This window comes from Magallana gigas, chromosome 7, assembly GCF_963853765.1.
Source record: "Magallana gigas chromosome 7, xbMagGiga1.1, whole genome shotgun sequence".
In the NCBI taxonomy this organism is placed as follows: Eukaryota; Metazoa; Mollusca; class Bivalvia; order Ostreida; family Ostreidae; genus Magallana; species Magallana gigas.
In genome coordinates this window covers 2,052,883-2,072,300 of record NC_088859.1, presented here as the reverse complement: position 1 = coordinate 2,072,300, position 19,418 = coordinate 2,052,883, and the positions used below count along the sequence as shown (strand labels likewise).

Sequence of the window (19,418 nt, the reverse complement as noted above, 5' to 3'; positions counted from 1 at the left end):
ATATAATATATATTATATATGCTGCAATTAACAGGTTGTGTGGCAGTTGTTACAAAAATTCTTTGATATTATCTTGTTCCTTTAATTTGAATCGTGATTCCATGACAATACTACATAAATGCCATTTATTATTCCAAAAATTAGACAATGGGGCCAAAATGTGGAACTCCATGTAGTGTGCAGATTGCTGAGTTTACTTAAGAGATGTAGAAAGGGGGACAACTTTCATTCAGTGACAAGGACTGGTTTATTCGTGAAGCAGACACTGTGACAGTGTAAGCACAGACTGCCCTAGCTTACCCTGTATCGACCAAATTCACAGGCCAGGTCCATTGGAGTTTTCCTGTCCTTGTTCTGTAAGGTGGGGGACGAGTTGTGGAGCAGTAAGAGGTTGACCTGTAACAGACAAGATCACAGGAGTTATCTCTCTTTCCATTGTTTTATTTCCTGCAACACTTCCTTGGGACTGTGTATGAGAGCAAGATGTCAATGCCATTTTTTAGTGTGCAGTTTCTTTGATCTGCATTATCAAAGACTTTTTTTCACCTGTGATGTGCACTAATGGGTTTAAGGCTAACTAGCAAAGTAAATGAAAGTTAAGAGAGCCCTGATGATGGTTGCACCGGGAGCGAGACTCGGAGTGACACCTGATAATCACAGAGTTATTATCTGTCTGATTCTCTCTCTTAATCACGGCAACAAAAGGCCATCGTTTGTGGGGAGGAGCGTCAGATTACACACCTGGTTATTGTCTCCGCATACCTGTGCTCGCTCAGGTACACAAACTGGGTCAACAGTCTCTAACTTACCTAAATCGTTAGAATAATAATTTTTATTCTGTAACAAAACAAAAACATTGACAGGGTTTTTTATGCTGATTTAGCACCGACTAAACTCGCATTGTGTGGGTGCCTAGTACAGTTTAGAATATGGTTGAATAGACAACGAGTAATAATGGGTGGCAAGTCTACCAGTGTTAAACATGATCCTCTAGTACAGGGAGAAATGTTGCAATGTTTCTCGACTGCATTTAACAACAATTTTACAATTGAATTGTTTTAGCACATCAATTCAATGTTAATGTATCTTGCTTTTATTTTTTACAAGCACTGAGGACACACACTTTGCTGATTTTTATAATTATAATCTTCTCAGTTGGAATGATTAAGTAATGTTTTAATTTCTTCGTTATCTCTGACAAAATCTGCTGTAGGGAGAGGAACAAAGGTGGGGTCTGACACTAGGGGGCCTGGTTTCCACTTCCCTAGCCAGCCCTAACAATGCCAGAAGAAGTGGGCCTGAATTTAGTGTCTCTACACTCGGAGTGTCATGATGACATAATAGGTCTATCCTGTATTACCACAAAGTCGCTCCACCGGCTGGCACCCACACACAGGAAAAGAGCAGAAACAAGCAAAAGGCTGTCGTCCAAGTTCATTCCATGGCAGGAAAATTGATTGAGGGCACCTTAGCTTTGCTACCAATCTTTAATACAAAATTTGATATCCTATCATAAAGTATGGGAAAAAGAAAGGTTTCATATAAAAAATTTAGAATTTTGTCTGCAGATAAATGGGGTATTTTTCTGCTTTCATTGACTAAAACAACATAATACTCATGAAGAAGAAATAACGCTTTGTGAATTTTATGTTTTGGTGTGACCCAGTGTCGTAAATAAATTGTTGACAATATGGCCCTTATGTCAAAAGTATAATATTATGTAAAATAATACCCCAATTTATTGCAAGACTCACTGTATTAAAAAACACCTTCACAAAATTTGTAGTATATTTATGTGACAAAATAATGCAAAATCCTGTCATTTCTAAATATTTCAAGCAGTAGTACATACAATTTCTCTCCAAAAGGTAATATTTACATGTCCTATGTATATATAAAAGGTCTAGAACAGCTGTAAATAGACCTAAAGCTTATCGAGTATCGAAGTAACAAAAGACTGATTGAAATATCTTTTAAAAGAATGACATAGGGTCACATAGGAAAACCGGGACCAAGAATTTTCCCTTTCTGTGGATCTGTGTGTATCGAGGACTCGAGACGTTTGTATCATCACTTTTGTGATCCTATTGAAATCCCATGCATTGAAAACTTGAAGGGTGTATCGCTATGTGAAAAGTTTTTGTTGGCAATGTCTAACACAGACACTAAGAATTGTTAAGCTTCAAAGCAAATACATTTCCATTTCTGCTATGACTTGTAAATATGACTTATGTTGCGAGGGTCACTCCACACTCAGACTGCTCAGTTTGATGTTCTTTCAGATACCTCCCCAATCCAAGTCACAGAATAGCACTATATCAATCATTTCCTTATCTTGTGCCGCTATTTTAAATTGATTCTCCAAATGGATTTGAAAAAGATTAAATTCTTGTTGTACTTTACAGGTTTGAATGGTACGTCTTTCAATTTAATAACCAGAAATAGCCTTTAATAATTTACACCCACTCCCCTTTTTCTCTCACGTGGTAAATGTGAAAGCCCTATGAACAAATATTTATTATGGGCTGCCTTTCTTGGACCTACTTTAACACCATACATTAACAATGGCCATGAATGACCCAAACTTACTGTACAGTGAGTGATCTTAATCTATCTTTTTCATTCACTAAATGATATTTCACAAAGTATCTGAAAGAATTCCAATTATATATCATGTAAATAATCATTCAATAAAAAATAATCAAAATCTTTTCTTAATATATTTATAACATGCCAACATATTAGGCAGGTTGACCTCAGATTATAATTCTTGTGTGCAACAAATCAAAACTTAACAACGTTCATCCTCTGCATGTATGCAATTTTGTATTCCTTTCCTTTTGCTATTACTCCTGACCTTTCTAACAGTGCACACAAAGTTCAATAACTGCCAGGGATAAAAGTGCAAAGTATTTATAATCAATCATTTTGTACATGAAGGACACAGCTAGATTCTCTTATAACACACCACTTGAAATAAAAAAATCTGTCTGGCTGTCCATCCCCCCTCCCTCTCTGTTTTTCCTTGTCTGTTTGTCTGTCTGTTTGTCTGTGTCTGTCTGTCTGTCTCTCTCTCTCTCTCCCCCTCTCCCTCCCTCCCTCCCTCCCTACTTACCACATCAAAGTGTCCATGCTGACAGGCGAGGTGTAGGGGGGTATTCCCGTCCTGGGAGACCTCGTTGACTGGGGACTTCCACTGTAGCAGGGTGTGGACCGGGTCAGACATGCCCTGCCAAGCGGCGTAGTGAAGCGCCAGCATCCCTACAGACAGTAAGCATTGTATATATCATATATTCCTTAAGAGAGTCAATGTATTTAAAAGTCATAATACAGTAAAATACACTTATTGTATTGTGCCAGGCGGCGTAGGGCAGGACCAGCATCCCTAGATAGAGGAGTCATGGTGCTATATGTTGTATATATGACATCAAACAGGAAAATATGGTCATGTACTTGGGACTAAAAATCTTGATTTGCTGTATAAACACATATCATTGTATCTGATATGTTTTCACTTCTAATGACCAGGCTGAATGACACTGACTTCACTAACAGCGAGAATTCATTTTAAGTGTTCCTGCAGTAACCGTCTTTAACTGTATATATATATGTATATCCAACTGACTGTGGGGGACTGGGCATCCTACTGAGATCTTGTTGAGTTTCATAGTGTTACTTGTTCGACTTTGTATTCTATTGAACTTGAATGCCTATGGTGAAAAACAGCTACAGTTAAATAAAATGTGTATTGTTTGACATTCATTTATATACCTGTATGATTATAAAAGATCTAACTGAAAGTCTCAAGGGTATGAATATATATATTCTGAAATGCTATAAATGAAATCTATACATAGGCCTCATCAATTATTGAAGAATCAATTAACACTAAATATTGTTTAGGCTAAATTTCATACATTAAAAATAATTGTTTTCATTGTTCTAAATTCCAGTGTCAAACAAATAGCCTGTAGTATATGGCAGAGTTTTTGTCCGATAATTTTCTCTACAAGACCTGAATTGACTGGTCACGTAAGGACAAAATACCTGGCATTAATCAGGACTAGAAGCTGGCTAATCCCAGCAGGTAATCTGTTAATACACACACTTAATCTTTGTTTTACCAGGTTTATAATCAATACGTGTACTGGCTGTCCACTACACTGAGAAGTATCTACAACACGGGGGATCACGGACACACCTCTAGACCTGGCTCCCGCCAATACTTCACAGAACGACCAAACTAAAGCTGATAGGAATTCTAAGTGGGCTTAGCGTGTCACCGGACAATAGCAAGTGACATTACAAAAAGAAAAATCTGCTTCAATCAAGTGTTTACTTGGATAAATATTTTGATTGCCAAAATCTCAATGAACAGTGATGAATATAAATTAGTCAGATTTCTATAAACATCATGTATAGGCATAGGTCCTTGGAAATAACAAGTTTGAAATATTAACATAATTAATAAATGAAAATTATGTGCTAAACTTAATATATATTTGCACATAATGCACAGGTGTAACATGTTATTGTATAGAGGACTGAGTACAAAATAGAGTTCAGGTGAACTATTTGGAGTCTTGATTTTCCCATGAAATGATCAGTGACAACTTCCAGCCCTGTTTTGCCTGTACTTTAGTCTATATAGAAGTCGCCTATAGAGTAATCCAAACACTGTTGTAGGCAGTAATATTTATGTTTATTTTTAATGTCCCTAGTCTGAAGCACTTGGTCGGTAGGGAAAAAAGAAAATCTGAATGCTAAAAGCTTTTTTAGAACAACATGGTAAAATCATCCAGTGTGACTCATGTGAACATTCAGTTTTATTTTCTTATGCCTTAAGTGTAAATGTACAAACACGACCTCTGTAAACGAAATCAAACAAATGTCCCATAATTTCTGTACAAAAACTCTCCACACGTCAGATTGCATTTTCCTAAATGTAAATGTCATTAATTTTTAAGACGTTTCCACCTCAAGACATTTCATTGCATCAAAACTGTCAATTTCTATACCAACAGATCTCATGTTTAGTTCATGTCTTCCGACACTCCATACCATGATTATTTAGTAAGAAGCAAAAAATCTCATGTTTTTTGTTCATTATTTGACATTAACACTGCATGTCAAGGATATATGGTAACTAGCAATGCGAGTTCAGCAACACTGAAATTCTGTGACCTTTTTCTGTATTTTTTATTGAATCAGCGCTATATTTAAGCTTGAACTAAGTTGGGTTGATCCTTTTTCTTTCTCACATTAATACTCCAAGTACAAACTATCCATGCTTTGTGATTCTTGTCAAGTCCGGTCATATTTCCCGGATTCCTTTCTCCAGTGTAAGAAGATCTGTACCGATTTCTATGGGAGGGATTAGAGGGTCACTGTATGAGGTGTGCTCTGAACAAGTCCCACAACAAAGACACCAATGCAGCACATAGTGCTCTAATCAACACAAAATAAGAGAGGAATTCCATTCATTGTGGAATTTACAATACATGCTCATATTTCTTCTCCATCTTCATTTTACATTTATGAATTATAGTCACCCAGGACTTTGCAATACTGTTGTTTCATGACCTTTATTTTATGTCTTACAATTCTCGTAAACATGGTTAACATTCATATCTTAAAAATTAATTATAATTTACATGTGTACTATATGTATATGAATGATAAACATCACAATATTTTACTATTGTGCACTAGTTAACATGGAATTCCTTTTTTAAGGAAAACGAATAAATACCATTCAAAATAATTTTTCTTAAAAGAAATACCAATATTATGCTTTGTATATTGACAAAATAGCTGTGTTGCCAGCTCTGAACAGGCTTTACTAATGAGATAACATCGGCAGATATTCAGTGTCTTTAACTTTGCGACACAACCACTGACCCTGGACATCTTTATCTTTGCTAACCAACGACAAAAAATGTGGACACATCAATCGATATTATTCAATCATTGTTCCGAACAAAAAGGCCCACATTCCTGTGATTCTGCCGACCCGATATATTAACCCTCTTAAAAAGTCTTATTTTGGCAAATCATGAGAAGGTACAGTACAGCTCACGAGTATCCCGACACCCACCGTGTAAAAAACACGGTGGAAAACGGTCTGTGTCGCACCGTGCACACGGTGTGACACCGTGTATGTGTATTGGAAAATTCAAGAAAAAGCACCGTGTCGCACCGTGGCCGCCCGTGTAACTCCGTGGCCACTGTGTTACTCCGTGGATATCGTTACCTGAGACGTTGATAGAAATAGCGTATGTTTAGAAATAAAGAATTGATGGCTAAACAGTGGTTGAAACATATATATCCTTTTCATATTTAAAAAAAAAGAATGTCCACTTAAGTTGCACTGACCCAGAAAATTATCGAGGCTGTCAACGTGAAGTTAATTTTTTGTGATCTGAAAACTTGACGTAAATGAGTACCTTTTAATTCATTTGTTCTTAAATGAATTGAAATAAATTCACCAAAAATATTTAATAATCAATTAATATATAATCAAAATTCAAATCAATTTAATTCAACTTGTTTTTTTTCTAAACACACGTGATGTTGTAACTGACGATCCTATTAAAATGTCGGGAGCTAAAACGTCTTATTTCTGTTATCTGTGAACACTTTCTGATTTATTAATTAATTTACAGCCTTACCTTATAGCAATTAAAAATGAGAAATGAAAACATTTAAGATCATGTTTTTTCTAAAAACATGTGCTGTTGATGTGCTGTAGTAAATAACAACCCCATATTACCGGTGACTGAATAATTTTGACTTCAGCTATTTATGTAGCAATAAATAAACAAAAAATCACTTTTATATTATAGATTATAGATAAATACATGTACAAACTCTTGTTAAATTATATTCAAGCATTGTACATGTATTAAAATATACCCGCATTTCATGAAATAATTTTCAACTTTATTTCCGTATAGCTCGTAATGGCCTCGTGATTTCACATGAAAAAATCACTCGTGCGATGTACGGAGGCTGATCAGATACACAGCATTGTCTTTCATCTTGGGTTCTATACACAACAGGTGTAATTGTCTGTCGTGTTAGGTGTCATTGGAATTTACAACTAACTGTGTGTATATTTTGACGTCTGAACAGGTGTACTCGAGATGCTGTTATTCACACCTTTCCGCGAACACCTGTTTGGTAACTCATATCACAACCCGTCGTGTGTATGGTCTGAATATATCTTACTTCTACTTTGTTAGTTCAATGATTTTTCCTAATCTCTAACAAACAAAAAAATTGTATGTAGATTGTACACAAACAACTACACGTAAGACTATCGGCGCGTGGATCCGGTGAACAATTCAGCAACTCTATAAATGCGGGAATTTCACAAAGTATTAACTTGCGATAAGAAATTATTTACCGGGTACACATACATGTATGTACAAAAAACCCTGATTGATTAAAAAGATGAATGAGATAATACCGGCAACTTTTTGCAAACCTTTAGAATAAACACAACTTTATTGATGTGAAATAGCGTCGAAATTTTAACGAAAAATCTTACTACATCGTGAACTTTACAAACTTTTAGTCATTGTGTTGAAATCGTTATTAAAACCATGGATCTTAAATAAATGAATTAAATTCATACAAATAGAGCTCATATAATTCTAAAATGATTGCACAAAAGTACATAGAGAGAGAGAGAGAGAGAGAGAGAGAGAGAGAGAGAGAGAGAGAGAGAGATTTTACAACGTAATATTCCAACCCTCATGCATGCAGTATAAGAATGAAGAAACTAAAGATTTCAAACACTTAATACTTCATTGTTAAACATTTTTCTATTTTGCGGACTTAAAAAAACAATAGAACGACATTTTTTCCAAATCATGGAGGGAGCACGTGGTCTATCTCGCGGGCTGATTTGATTGACAGGGATAGCACGTGGACCCTGACTGCATATATTCTATCGCAATTTTAGGGAAAAGGGTTCAATAAAATGGAAACTATAAATCTAACTTATTACACTGAATTACAAGTAAAATGTACTTAAATTAAACTCATACTGGTATTCTCTCTCTCTCTCTCTCTCTCTCTCTCTCTCTCTCTCTCTCTCTTATATGACAATCATTAAACAATCAAACAGTAATCATTGCAATACTGAATAGTTTCTTGGAACACAAATAATTTCTAAACTCAAGTTGCTATAAAGATGAAATAAAAAATTATCAGTACCGATCCACGGATTCTTAGCGCTGTGAATATGTATCGTGCCGTACTACATGTAAAAGTACATCACACACATATGTATAATAGAAAGAAAATTTGAAAATATATTAGATATAAAGCTGTATAGTTATATTATTTAGAGAAAGTACATTTGTTTTCAACAACCCGTTAGATTTGTTATCGTTGAATAGAGTATAAGTGAGAAAAGATCACAGTTATGGTTCTATGCACTATTGAAACTGCCAAACTACAGTAACTACGATTACTACAACGTTTAAAAACAGACTGAAACAAAAACTTATGGAACCGTTTATTTGAATTTTAAAAAGGAAAAGAAAGTGTTAGTGTTTTAATTGATCAAACCTTTATGTGGGCGATATCGATTTTTAATATTAACAAAAATCAACCGTGTCAATCGCATACGTCTGAAAGTTGCGTGCATAAAAATTTTATTTATTTCTATTTCTTTGTCTTTTTCTTTGATTCTCTTACGTACATCAATAAATATTTTATTCTTTATAAGTTTTATTCCTAAATCCTCCTTTTTTCACAGGTAAATACCGCGTGTTACTCCGTGTTATTGTCCGTGTTGCATCGCGTTGCACCGTGTCGCACCGTGTTTTTTCTCGTTCTGTGCCCGTAACAGAGAACAATAGATCAAAGGTACCGACACTTCCACGCTCAGCGTGGACTTTCAAACACGGTGGTCGGTGTTTTTGTCGGGATACTCGTGAGCTGTACTGTACTATTGAACCATGGTCTCTTCTGAACACTGCAGCTCCCAACAAACTAAAATTCCAAATTTTATGCCCAGGTATGGGCTGCAAGAATTCAATTTGAACCTAGATGTTAAAACATGAGGTGGTAACCCAACCTACTTTTCTGTTTATTCTTAGTTTTCACTGCTGTGGACATTTCTACGTCTCTATCCATGCAATCCCTTCATTCTTTACAGAGTTAAACATTTAAAAAGTGGCAAGAAACAACAGGTTGCTTATTTATCAAAGAATTCGTAAAAAGGACTGCTATTGAAATCAAATATTTCTAAACAAAATGAAAGTAGAGAATAAATTGGTAGATTTTCATAATGGTCCAAGCAACTGTTTACATTCTCTACACTGAATAGAATCCCACCACACTCTACAATGACAAGTTTACTGCTTTAAAATCCCATTATGTAATGTTCAATCCCCTCTACCCACCACAGTCAGTTTATATCTCTCTAACCTTGAGAAAAAAAAGCCTTCAATTTCTTTTCATTCAAATTAAAAAAGGATAGAGGACTTTAAAACCTGTGTCCCTGGAATCTTTCACACAATCTCTAATGAACCAAACAACCCTCGATCAGTTTGGGATTTGGTTGGCAATGTACTTCTGGATTCCTTACACCCTCTTTTACTGCTCATAAACATGGAAGATTCAAAAGAACCAACCCCATTGTCATTATGTGCATAACTTTCCTCATTACTATTCAGCCCCCATTTTCTGGCACCAGGTAGCTTCATAATTTCTTCTTTCCTGGGTTTCTTTAGTTTTTTGCAGGATGTTTCGGTATTTTCTCTTCACTTCACCTCTGGGATTCTCTTTTAGTAGGGATAATCACCAGACAATGTACACAACTCTTGAGTGATTTTTGCTCTCACTTTGTGTTTTACCGCCTGTGTGGCACTGACAAGTTCGTTTTCTGCCATCTAGTTTTCAGTTTTACCCTTTTGCAATGGCAGTCGACTGTGAATCTTATCACTGAGGGTTTAACTGGTTAATCTTAGTGCCTGTCTTTAATTGTTATTACAAAGCAGCAGCATCTGTTTTTAAACCATTAATCGTTTAGACTATCTTCCTCAACAAATCTCTTTTCCGTATTTATGTTGCTTTCAATTATAAACAAGTAGAGCTTTAGAGAGATTGATGAAACTCTTGTCTATTCTTCTGAAGAGGTTTTCATTACTTTCCAAACTATGCACACAACAAAATATGCTTGTGTTTCTATGCAACAGCCATATTTATAAATCATGTACAGAAATTGCATCATCCAGTCATGAATACCAGTTCAAATCCTTTCTTGGGCTTATCTTTTTTAAAAATCACATATTTTTATCCATTCAAGAGCAGTCACCATCTGGCACAAAAAATACAATAGAGTGCGTGGGGGTTTATACTGATGTCACGAAATTGTCATTGGTCAACAAGGTGTTGATGTCTTACCTTTGTTGTCATGGATACTGACATCAGCATGACACTCCAGTAACATCTGCATCATCTCAAGGTTTCCCATCAAAGAGGCTTGATGCAAAGCTGACATTCTAATACAACAAAAATATTTTATATTTTATTTCATCATAAACCATTCATGCATCTCTGTTTGTATAATCATACTTTATATGAGAGTTACTGATGTATAATACATGTATCTATATGAATACTGTATGTTGAAGGAGGGGGGTTAGGGGATGGGGGGGGGGGGGGGGCAATTTAAGAAAACATGTTGTTTACGATACTTTAATTATATTTTACAAGGACGAACATGATCAGGTTTCTTTTTATGGTCATTAACTGATCAATTACCAAATTACCAAGCTATTTAGAGAGTTATGACATAGCAAACTAAAAAAGTACACACAGCAGTAAGAGGGTCCTTTATTGAGTTTTCTGGGCATCAGGACTAATTTCTGCCAGATTTTTACATCCTGTATGTATGTTACACAGCAGCTGATCCACTGGTAACACCAAGACTAGCGGTCAACTAGTTGTTAGCTATTCATGGGATTTTTGCGGTTTATTGATTCTTAATCTGGGGACTAATTTTGGTCCGCCTTGCTTTGGTATCTAAGACTATCTGACAAAGTTGTCAGCCTCTTCCATCAATACCATGTTTTGTGACCTCTTCACCTCTGTCTTATAAGATCTTTAGTTTCTCTGAGACTGAAGTATGGGACTGTTAATGATATGCCATTATATGAGCAGAATTTCTCTAGCACCAATCTTTAGATAAATCAATCAATGCTGATTTTATCTGGAGAGAAGGCCACATTACTCTTGCACTGAAGAGGAATCCCTAGGGAACCTACCATAAATTCACTGAAAAACCTGCAAATTTAACAATTATTATTAGAAAGTAAATTGCTTAGTAATAGAAAGGCAGCAATGGTGTATCAAAAACCTTTGAAACAACGAATGGGTCTACATGACAAAAAACCAACTAATTTTAATGATGACTCAAATTGAGTGGGTATGAAGGTGAGAAAATATGTACATGTATAAATATGTACCTATTAAGCATTTGAACTATGAACAAAATCAGTACATTCATCCATTAACAGGTACATTGTACAGGGATATTTTATCATTTTGACGATGTGATGACACCTTTTGATAAAATCTGTCATAATCTGTGATTAATGTTCAGTGTACTGAGGGACGATAGAAACCACACAAATTTACACCATTGAGAACTTTATCTGTTCATCAACAGAGTATGTGGCAGATTTTAAACAATGCCCAGAGGAGAGTCTTCAAACATGAACCATATTATATCAATACTAGAAGCAACTTCTTGAAATATGACACTTACTGCAATGATTTTCAAAAAATCTAAAAGAATTGCAAAAAAACATCTAACTCATTTATAGTTTTCTATGTCCACATCTAATTCAAGGTTTTCAAATTTAAATTTTAAGTACCATAGTAACCATACTATAAAGATCTCATCATATTCATTCTTGGTCAACGTTTTAAGAAACTTGCATGTACTATCAAATCAAACCTAAGGAAATCAAGTGCAGTAAGATACCATGCTAGATAGTAGATACAAGCTCTGTAATAACAAAATTATTAAGATTTGTGTTAAATAAAGGGTGAAAACTATTATACTGTGTATCGAGTAGTCCAATGCTTACAACAGTTAGACATTGTCAAGTTTGTATTATAGACTGTACAACCCTCCCACAACGTAGGCTAGAGTCACTCAGTGACCGCAGAGACTGTAGCAGGAGAGCTAGGGGCTATAATATATATACACCTATCATGTAATGTTACATTTTTCAATAGCTGCATGCATCTCAAACTTTAGAAATTTCAAAAGTCTCCATTTAGGAATAGCGACTGTCACAAAATTAATTTAAAGGAAATTTTGTGTCTCTAACATATGTCCTTTAGTACTTCTATAACAAGTGTACTGTTATTGTAAAGACTGATATAATGTCCCTCCCTTCTCTCATTTTGTACCACTGTATAGATGACTCGTTGGGGACGGTCACTCACCCATCTCCATCCTGGTAATTAATGTTCAGTCTCTTACTGCCTCCTATCAGCTCTGAAAAACAGAAAAGTCAAAGTTTACCATCACTTTAAAAGGATATTTACTAGTAAAAAGGACTTTACTAGTGATTTGGAGTGAGAAACTAATGTTTTATCATGATCATACACAACTACTAATATCATTTTCAAAATGATAATTTGACAAGAAATATCACATTTAATATCATGATGATATTTACAGACTGAGATAAATACAAGCATTGCATTATAAAATGTTTTGGATATAAAATTGACTTTTCAAGCATGAAATACAAATCAACTTCATATACATGGCATAGTTTTATTGTTTTCTAAAGTTTTAAGTAATGAAAAATTCAAAGTTCAGCTCTTTCAAGTTAAACAATTTCTTTGACTTCAAAGAAATTAAGGTTTATTGTTTAATGCACACATTCTTCTGATCAAAGGAGGAGATATTCTGGGCCTTTACCTAGTCACTATCAATAAACACTAATTAACAAAGCTTAACCAAAAACAAAGAACAGGTCCTGTGTGCTGTGCAAATGCAGCACAGGTAAAACAGTTCAGGTATGACACACACGGATTGCGACAGGTATATTGACCGCTAAATCTTCAGCTCTCAGGTAGTTATTTGTGCATGTCTAATTAAGACTGTAATTAATGATTTCTGATAGACTGATAAGGTCATTCCACACCTTGGAACATGAACCGCTAAAATAACATCCACAGTCTGTTATTTGTGAATGCACAGGTGCTCAGACTTTTCTGCATAAAATTATTGGGCTAGGTTAATACACTTATCAAAAACCACAATGTGATATATCAAGTTCTCATGTATAAATATATTACATTGTTCAGAAATATCTTTTATTATTTCAATTCTATTATAAATTGATTGGTTCAATTCTTGATCTGTGTGAATTTCAAAATTGATGACACAATTTTTAATTTATACTGGTTAAAAAACCACTGCTGCACAAATGAATGCATATTATATTTCTGATGAACATCTGTTATGAAACTCATGCAGTTAGGAGGCTCATGGAGATCCTAGGAGAATAACAATGAATTACATCACTCATATTTATCTGATCTGTTATAGATAATTCTCACTCGATTTGATCAAATTATTATACTTCATGCATAATTCCAGCAAAGTGTGTTATAATTACGGCTTTCCATAATATATAAAATTCAATATTGTGCTGCTAATCTGCCGCCCACTATAGACATGAAAGAGATTATAAAGGAGGGTCACAGTGAACCCAGGAAAAAAGAGCCTCTATGTTCACACCTAGTCACCAACATTGATCTGTTTCCAGACACAATAGTAAACTGGAGAACATGAGAAAATCATCTACATAAGAATACACCATGCATGTACGAGGTCTGTTGCCCAGTTATTAAAACTTGAAAGCTGTTCAAAATTTCTATAAACATACAATTATCATATTTTCAGATAAAGTAAATTTAGCTGGGGTGGATTTTAATTTGATATGGAAATATATTTCCATCCCTTCTTTTGAATCAATAGCAGTATACTACAATTATTATGTATTATGGCTACTGTTCAAACCTCTTAAAAGATTAAAAACATACATTAAATGAATTTGAATGTAACTGTCAGTCTTCCTCACACCTGTGTTTAATAATTAAACTTTGTGTATACAACTAAGCTGAGAGTTTTGCCAAAACAATTGTAATACTGCAACTCTTGCAGTGTTGCCAACATGGATTTTTAATCTGCTGTTGAGTTCATAAATCTTATAGTCTGGTTTCTGCAAATCTCTTAAGTCACAGTAAACATAAGATTAATTAACAGTTCTCTAATTAGTGACTACAATTGCCTAAACAACATCCATCTCTCCATCCATCAAGCAGAACACATTTTTGTTGAGGAGCACTTGTCTTTAGTGGATAAACATTTCGTTGGGTCTGGGGGTTCTTTTATCACAGAACAAATTAATCTCCCCCAGATCTTTCCACCCAGCCTTGCAGGCCCACAATCTACCCTTGACTGGTTTGATCTATGAAATCATGCGTAAACAACGACCAGGGTCAAGTACAGCCGATGGCGTTTTCACGGTCCATACATGTGCAAATTGGTAGGAAAACATTTAAATAGCTCTCAGGATATTTTCATGGCTTGTTTATTTTTAGCACATTATCTGTCTGAATTGAGGTGTGTTTTTTATTCCAGTCTGGTCATTTATTTACCAATAAACAGATAAAAGCCCTGTTACTCCTCACAACCCTGACAGTGGGGACCTTCTCTGAGAAGGCTGCTCCACATTAACTGGCCATTGTCAGGACATACTAATTTGTTACCTGCCTGGCCTGGCCCTCTGTCATGTAATGAGGAAGGGGAATATGCACAGATATAAATCACGGGACTAATCACCTATGTTTATGTTGGACTGGCCAAGTCCCTTTCATGTTCTGTATGTACTGGTGACTAATATAGCTGCAGACTTCTAATCTAGAGTGAGGTACTTGGGAAGAACTTGCCAACATTTGAACAATTAAGCAATGAAGATCCCTGTCTCTCGACAGCCTTTCCGCCAAGAGATAGCATAATAAAAATAAATACTTGGAAAGGGATATCAAAGGTTTGGAGGGAAGAACAACAGAGGATAATGCTCATTAACTCACCAGAAATTGGGAAAGCAACCACAGCAAAAATTCTCATCATTCAAATTTCACTCGACACTTCAGAAATAAAAGACTGACCTCCTCCCTTTACACGTTAAAATTGAGTCAAGAGGTGTGCCCTCACATCTCCTATCTTAATTCTGGAATGTCCCTGATTTTTGTGAATACTAATTGTCCGCTTTGATATGCTCACAATTTTTGGCAGAGCTACACTACAGTGTATATTGAATCTTATAAACACTAATCTATCTGACTGGAGATAAGTAAATTAACCAACATAAAATGTAAGTTCATGCATGTAAATTGACTCTCCTTATAGAACCTGTTAATCATCTTATCAAGGATAGCTCCACAAAGAATTCACATCTGACATCAGAGATATAACAAAAGCATCGAAAGTAACACATGACTTTCATGTCCAACTCATATAATAACAGGTTTTCCGTTTTTCGTGTTATTCAATCTACTCAAAACAAACAACAAAATTGAACAAACCCCCTTGTGTATGAACGATTCACAGGTCTTTGCAAAATGTGTGAGAGATCTTTATCTGACAATACACCAAATACTTGTGACACTGCCCCTGGGATGTTGTTTTAAACACTCACAACATCAAACGGCCCAGTCAACTTAAGCATGCTTCCTCCTGCGTGTGTTGAATTTAGCTTGTCGAGCAATGTTTGTCCCTCTTCGGAGGGTTAATTGATTTTTATAGATACAATATTGACACTTTTTTCTCTCCACATATTGGTACCTGAAAACTCTTTCTGCAGATAGGTCCTTCAAGAAAAACTCTTTCAATTCATTTAAAAGAAATGATATATAATACCTATAGGATGTACTGAAAAGCAGACCTATTTCATTTAGTCAGTCACTTATTTAATATATGTACAGGTATAATGTTTCAAATGTAAAATTATTTGTAACTTTTTTTTAAACAGTAATGCATAAATTTACATTCAGTATTCAAAATTGTACTTGTTCATTTGATACCAGGATGATATAAAATATCACAGGTATATGTACTGAACAGTGTGTGGGCAATCGTTTATGATAAACAGTCATTTGAGGCCATCCAATAGTGAATAAAAATGCATTGATTTCATTTTAAAATAACATAAACAAGAACATATCTGACAGATAACAGACTTGATGGTGTCTTTGCTTACTGTCATTATAAAACAAGATTTTTAAACTTTAATAAATCGTATATCAGTGTTTGTACTGTGAATGTACTCGGTGAACCAATTCACACCTGAGCTACAACCACCTGTCGGGAATACTTACTTTTGTTGGATTTTCCTGCTTTTGACAGTAATTTGTGCAAGGCTGGGATATTTCTATCCTTAACAGCCTGAATAATGTCATGATCCTTCACCATTGTTCCAAAGGGAAATAACTCTCCGTACAACGTGATTCACCGAAAGGTAAATATTGCTACGTTCCTATACACACGTGCCATGCCCCGGCGATTTTACATCACAGACAGAAATTCACATACGATATCCAGGTTATTCTTACAGAAAAATTAAATATAACATGCCTGAATACAAAGAAGGATGTCTATCATTCACAACTAACACATACACCTATTTTCTTCACAGACGATTTTCCCACACCTGACTCGAATGTGACCCTAGGAGATTACGCATGCGTAAAGTCAGCCAATGTAATGAAGTCTTGAGACTAGAAGGCGGGGACGTCTTTTCATTTATTTTCTACTCCAGCAAACTTCATATATTATGGGTATACTTATATTATTTATGGCTATAGATACAGTGTGAAATCAGCTGGCAGTTATGGCCGGTATTCTCTTTTGAGAAGTGGACAGGCATAGCCTACATCCATGTGCCTGTCCACTTCTCAAAAGAGAATAGCAGTTATGGTATTAAAGTCAGAGAGAGAGAGAGAGAGAGATTAGGGCCTACAAACTTTTTTTCTGAAAAAAAGTGTTCACAGAAATATTCTTGGCAAGATCGAGGTGTAAGAGATTTTCACAATATAGAGAATTTTATCAGTGTTTAGCAATATGTCAAAAAGTTTTGAGCAAAGTAGGCCTATATATAAGACCTATAAAAACGGTACAACTTTTATCATTTTGTGTGTGTGTGGGGGGGGGGGGGGCAGTGTTGGGAAGCCCGGAAGGATTGTTTTTGTTGATTTTTATTGTTTGAATTTACATGCATATGATAATATTTGTTGCAAAACAGTTATAAACCACGCATTCTTTAATTACTGATGTTTATGAATAGGGCTTTTTATAACCGAATTTGTTTGAAGTAAGTTCGGGAAAAAAAGTTTTATTTGATTAAAATTCTTCATACTGACTTGATTACCTAAAATAAGAAAAATTCTGGTTGTCTGTGCGCTGGCAAGCCACTTCTTAATAATTTATAGAATTACTTTCTCTATATATAAAACTTTTTTATATTTCTTATACTTAATCCAATTTACATGTACGTGGGGTACATTGTCGATCCACTGATACTATTTTGTGAAAATTATTCTATGTATTAAAAAATGGTAATTTTCAACTTTGATTTTAAATCATACATTCTGACATATTCTGTAGATGCACAACATCGTTTTAAACTTACCTTTTGAGCTTGGATCTAGCGGAGTCTCCCTTATTTTCATAGAAAAATAAGTGCTCCGTTGGAGACATCTTCACAACGTCAAGGTATTTTGATTACGGAACTCCACACAAACGAGTTCCGTAATCACAAAACCTTGACGTTGTGAAGATGCGTTGGAGACTACTCTGGGTTTTTGATCAGCACCGCTCTTCATCGGATTAGCGAAGATTTTGGAGACTCGAACTCACAAACTACGCTTTATTTATTTATTTATTTATTTTTGGGAGGTTGGGGGTGTTTTCTTGTACATATTCCATGCAGTTCAAATGATTTTATATTTCCATGCGCGAATTTAGAAGAAGTTAAATTCCGATATGAAAAATTCAGACGAAATAAAAGATTCTAAACATAGTAAAATTACCAAAAGTAGCAAGTAACCCCCACCCCTGCAAACACTAATGCAACTAACAATCATTGGGCATAACTTTTTAGGATAGAGTGTTTCTTAAAAGCTTGAAAAAGTTTTGGAAAGAGGTTTATTAATTATACATGTTTATTTTACACCCCATGTAAAACCGGTTGTTCCTAGACTATCGTGAAATTAAATCGACTTTTATCGTACAAAGTGTTTCTATTCTACAAATCAGAATATTGTAGCATTTTTCAATATTATGTGCTGAAAGGGCTTCTGATTTCTGATAATACTATAAATATTAATCATATGAAAATAAAATCTTTCTGATATTTTGTTGTTTATAATTGTTATATAGGCTTTTGTACTTTTTGGCTTGTACAGGATGTAAAAGTGTTTTCAGGAAAAAAAAATGAGTGCTCCGGGTGAGGCTCGAACTCACAACCTCCGCATTCCTCATCCTGTGCAAGCACAGGGAAGGTACTGTCTATAAGTACGGCGCGCTAACCGATTGTGCCACCGGAGCAACTGTGTACGGAGCAAAAAACAATTTATATGAAATTGTAATCTTACTTATATTTTCTAATTTGATTACTGGATAATATAAGCAAACCTTCTGTCATTCTAACCATCGTTTCTAATAGCTTTTTTACTTTAATTATCTTCATGCCGAATTTACCGATGATATATCGCCCAATAATGTCACACAGTGCAACGTCAACGAAACAAAATGGCTGCGCCCATGTCTGATTTGTAAACATCTTGATCTTCATGAGAAATTCATGATCAAAGAGGGTAAAGAAATATCCTTGTTCATAATTAATGATTCAAATTAGCACCATTTGATATGCAGTTAAATTTTGTTGCCTAGGAGTTTCACTGTGGAGTGTAGAACTCCATATTAGATTAATGTGTTACTGTTGGCTAAGATGACAGTTAGTTTTGCTTTTAAAAAACATGTATTGTCACGTTTTTTTCCCAATAGATATAAATTATTTTAAACCATTGTGAGCAAGAGTAAACAAACTTCAATTTAAATAAAATTTGCACATTTTATATGAACTTATACTGACAGTGGCAAGTGCTTGGAATTTAACCATTTGATCCAAAATTGTATTTATGTGTATCCCCGAGTACCCAAACTCCGTCACCATAAGCAGAATACCTCCCGCGTTTCTCTGTAAATTATTTTTTGTGGTTTTTATCATTTGCAATCACTAAATCTAATCTGAAACAATATAATTCATAAAATTATTAACCAAAATATTTTTATTTTTATTCAAATA

General features: G+C 34.9%; 2 protein-coding genes and 1 non-coding gene across 4 annotated transcripts in view; 1 reads left to right on the top strand and 2 right to left on the bottom strand.

Moving 5' to 3' along the window:
* The window catches only part of LOC105329608 (caskin-2), a 58,549-nt gene extending 41,760 nt beyond the window's left edge, over positions 1-16,789 (bottom strand). The window contains exons 1-5 of the mRNA XM_066067557.1: positions 16,432-16,789; positions 12,478-12,529; positions 10,423-10,520; positions 3,116-3,261; positions 301-396 (exon numbers count right to left, since the gene is read on the bottom strand). Coding sequence (XP_065923629.1) covers positions 301-396; positions 3,116-3,261; positions 10,423-10,520; positions 12,478-12,529; positions 16,432-16,525 — 486 coding nt within the window. The 5' untranslated portion in view covers positions 16,526-16,789. The remainder of the gene's footprint in view (positions 1-300; positions 397-3,115; positions 3,262-10,422; positions 10,521-12,477; positions 12,530-16,431) is intronic.
* Positions 16,790-18,549: 1,760 nt separating this feature from the next.
* Trnai-uau (transfer RNA isoleucine (anticodon UAU)) lies at positions 18,550-18,658 on the bottom strand. Its single transcript has 2 exons — positions 18,621-18,658; positions 18,550-18,585 (listed from the first exon to the last, which is right to left on the bottom strand). It is a non-coding gene; the product is annotated as a tRNA-Ile (tRNA).
* A 123-nt stretch (positions 18,659-18,781) lies between these two features.
* The window catches only part of LOC105329606 (TATA element modulatory factor), a 29,521-nt gene continuing 28,884 nt past the window's right edge, over positions 18,782-19,418 (top strand). For both annotated transcript variants that reach the window (XM_011430912.4, XM_011430910.4), the window contains exon 1: positions 18,782-18,927. The gene's annotated coding sequence lies outside the window, so the exon portion shown is untranslated. The remainder of the gene's footprint in view (positions 18,928-19,418) is intronic.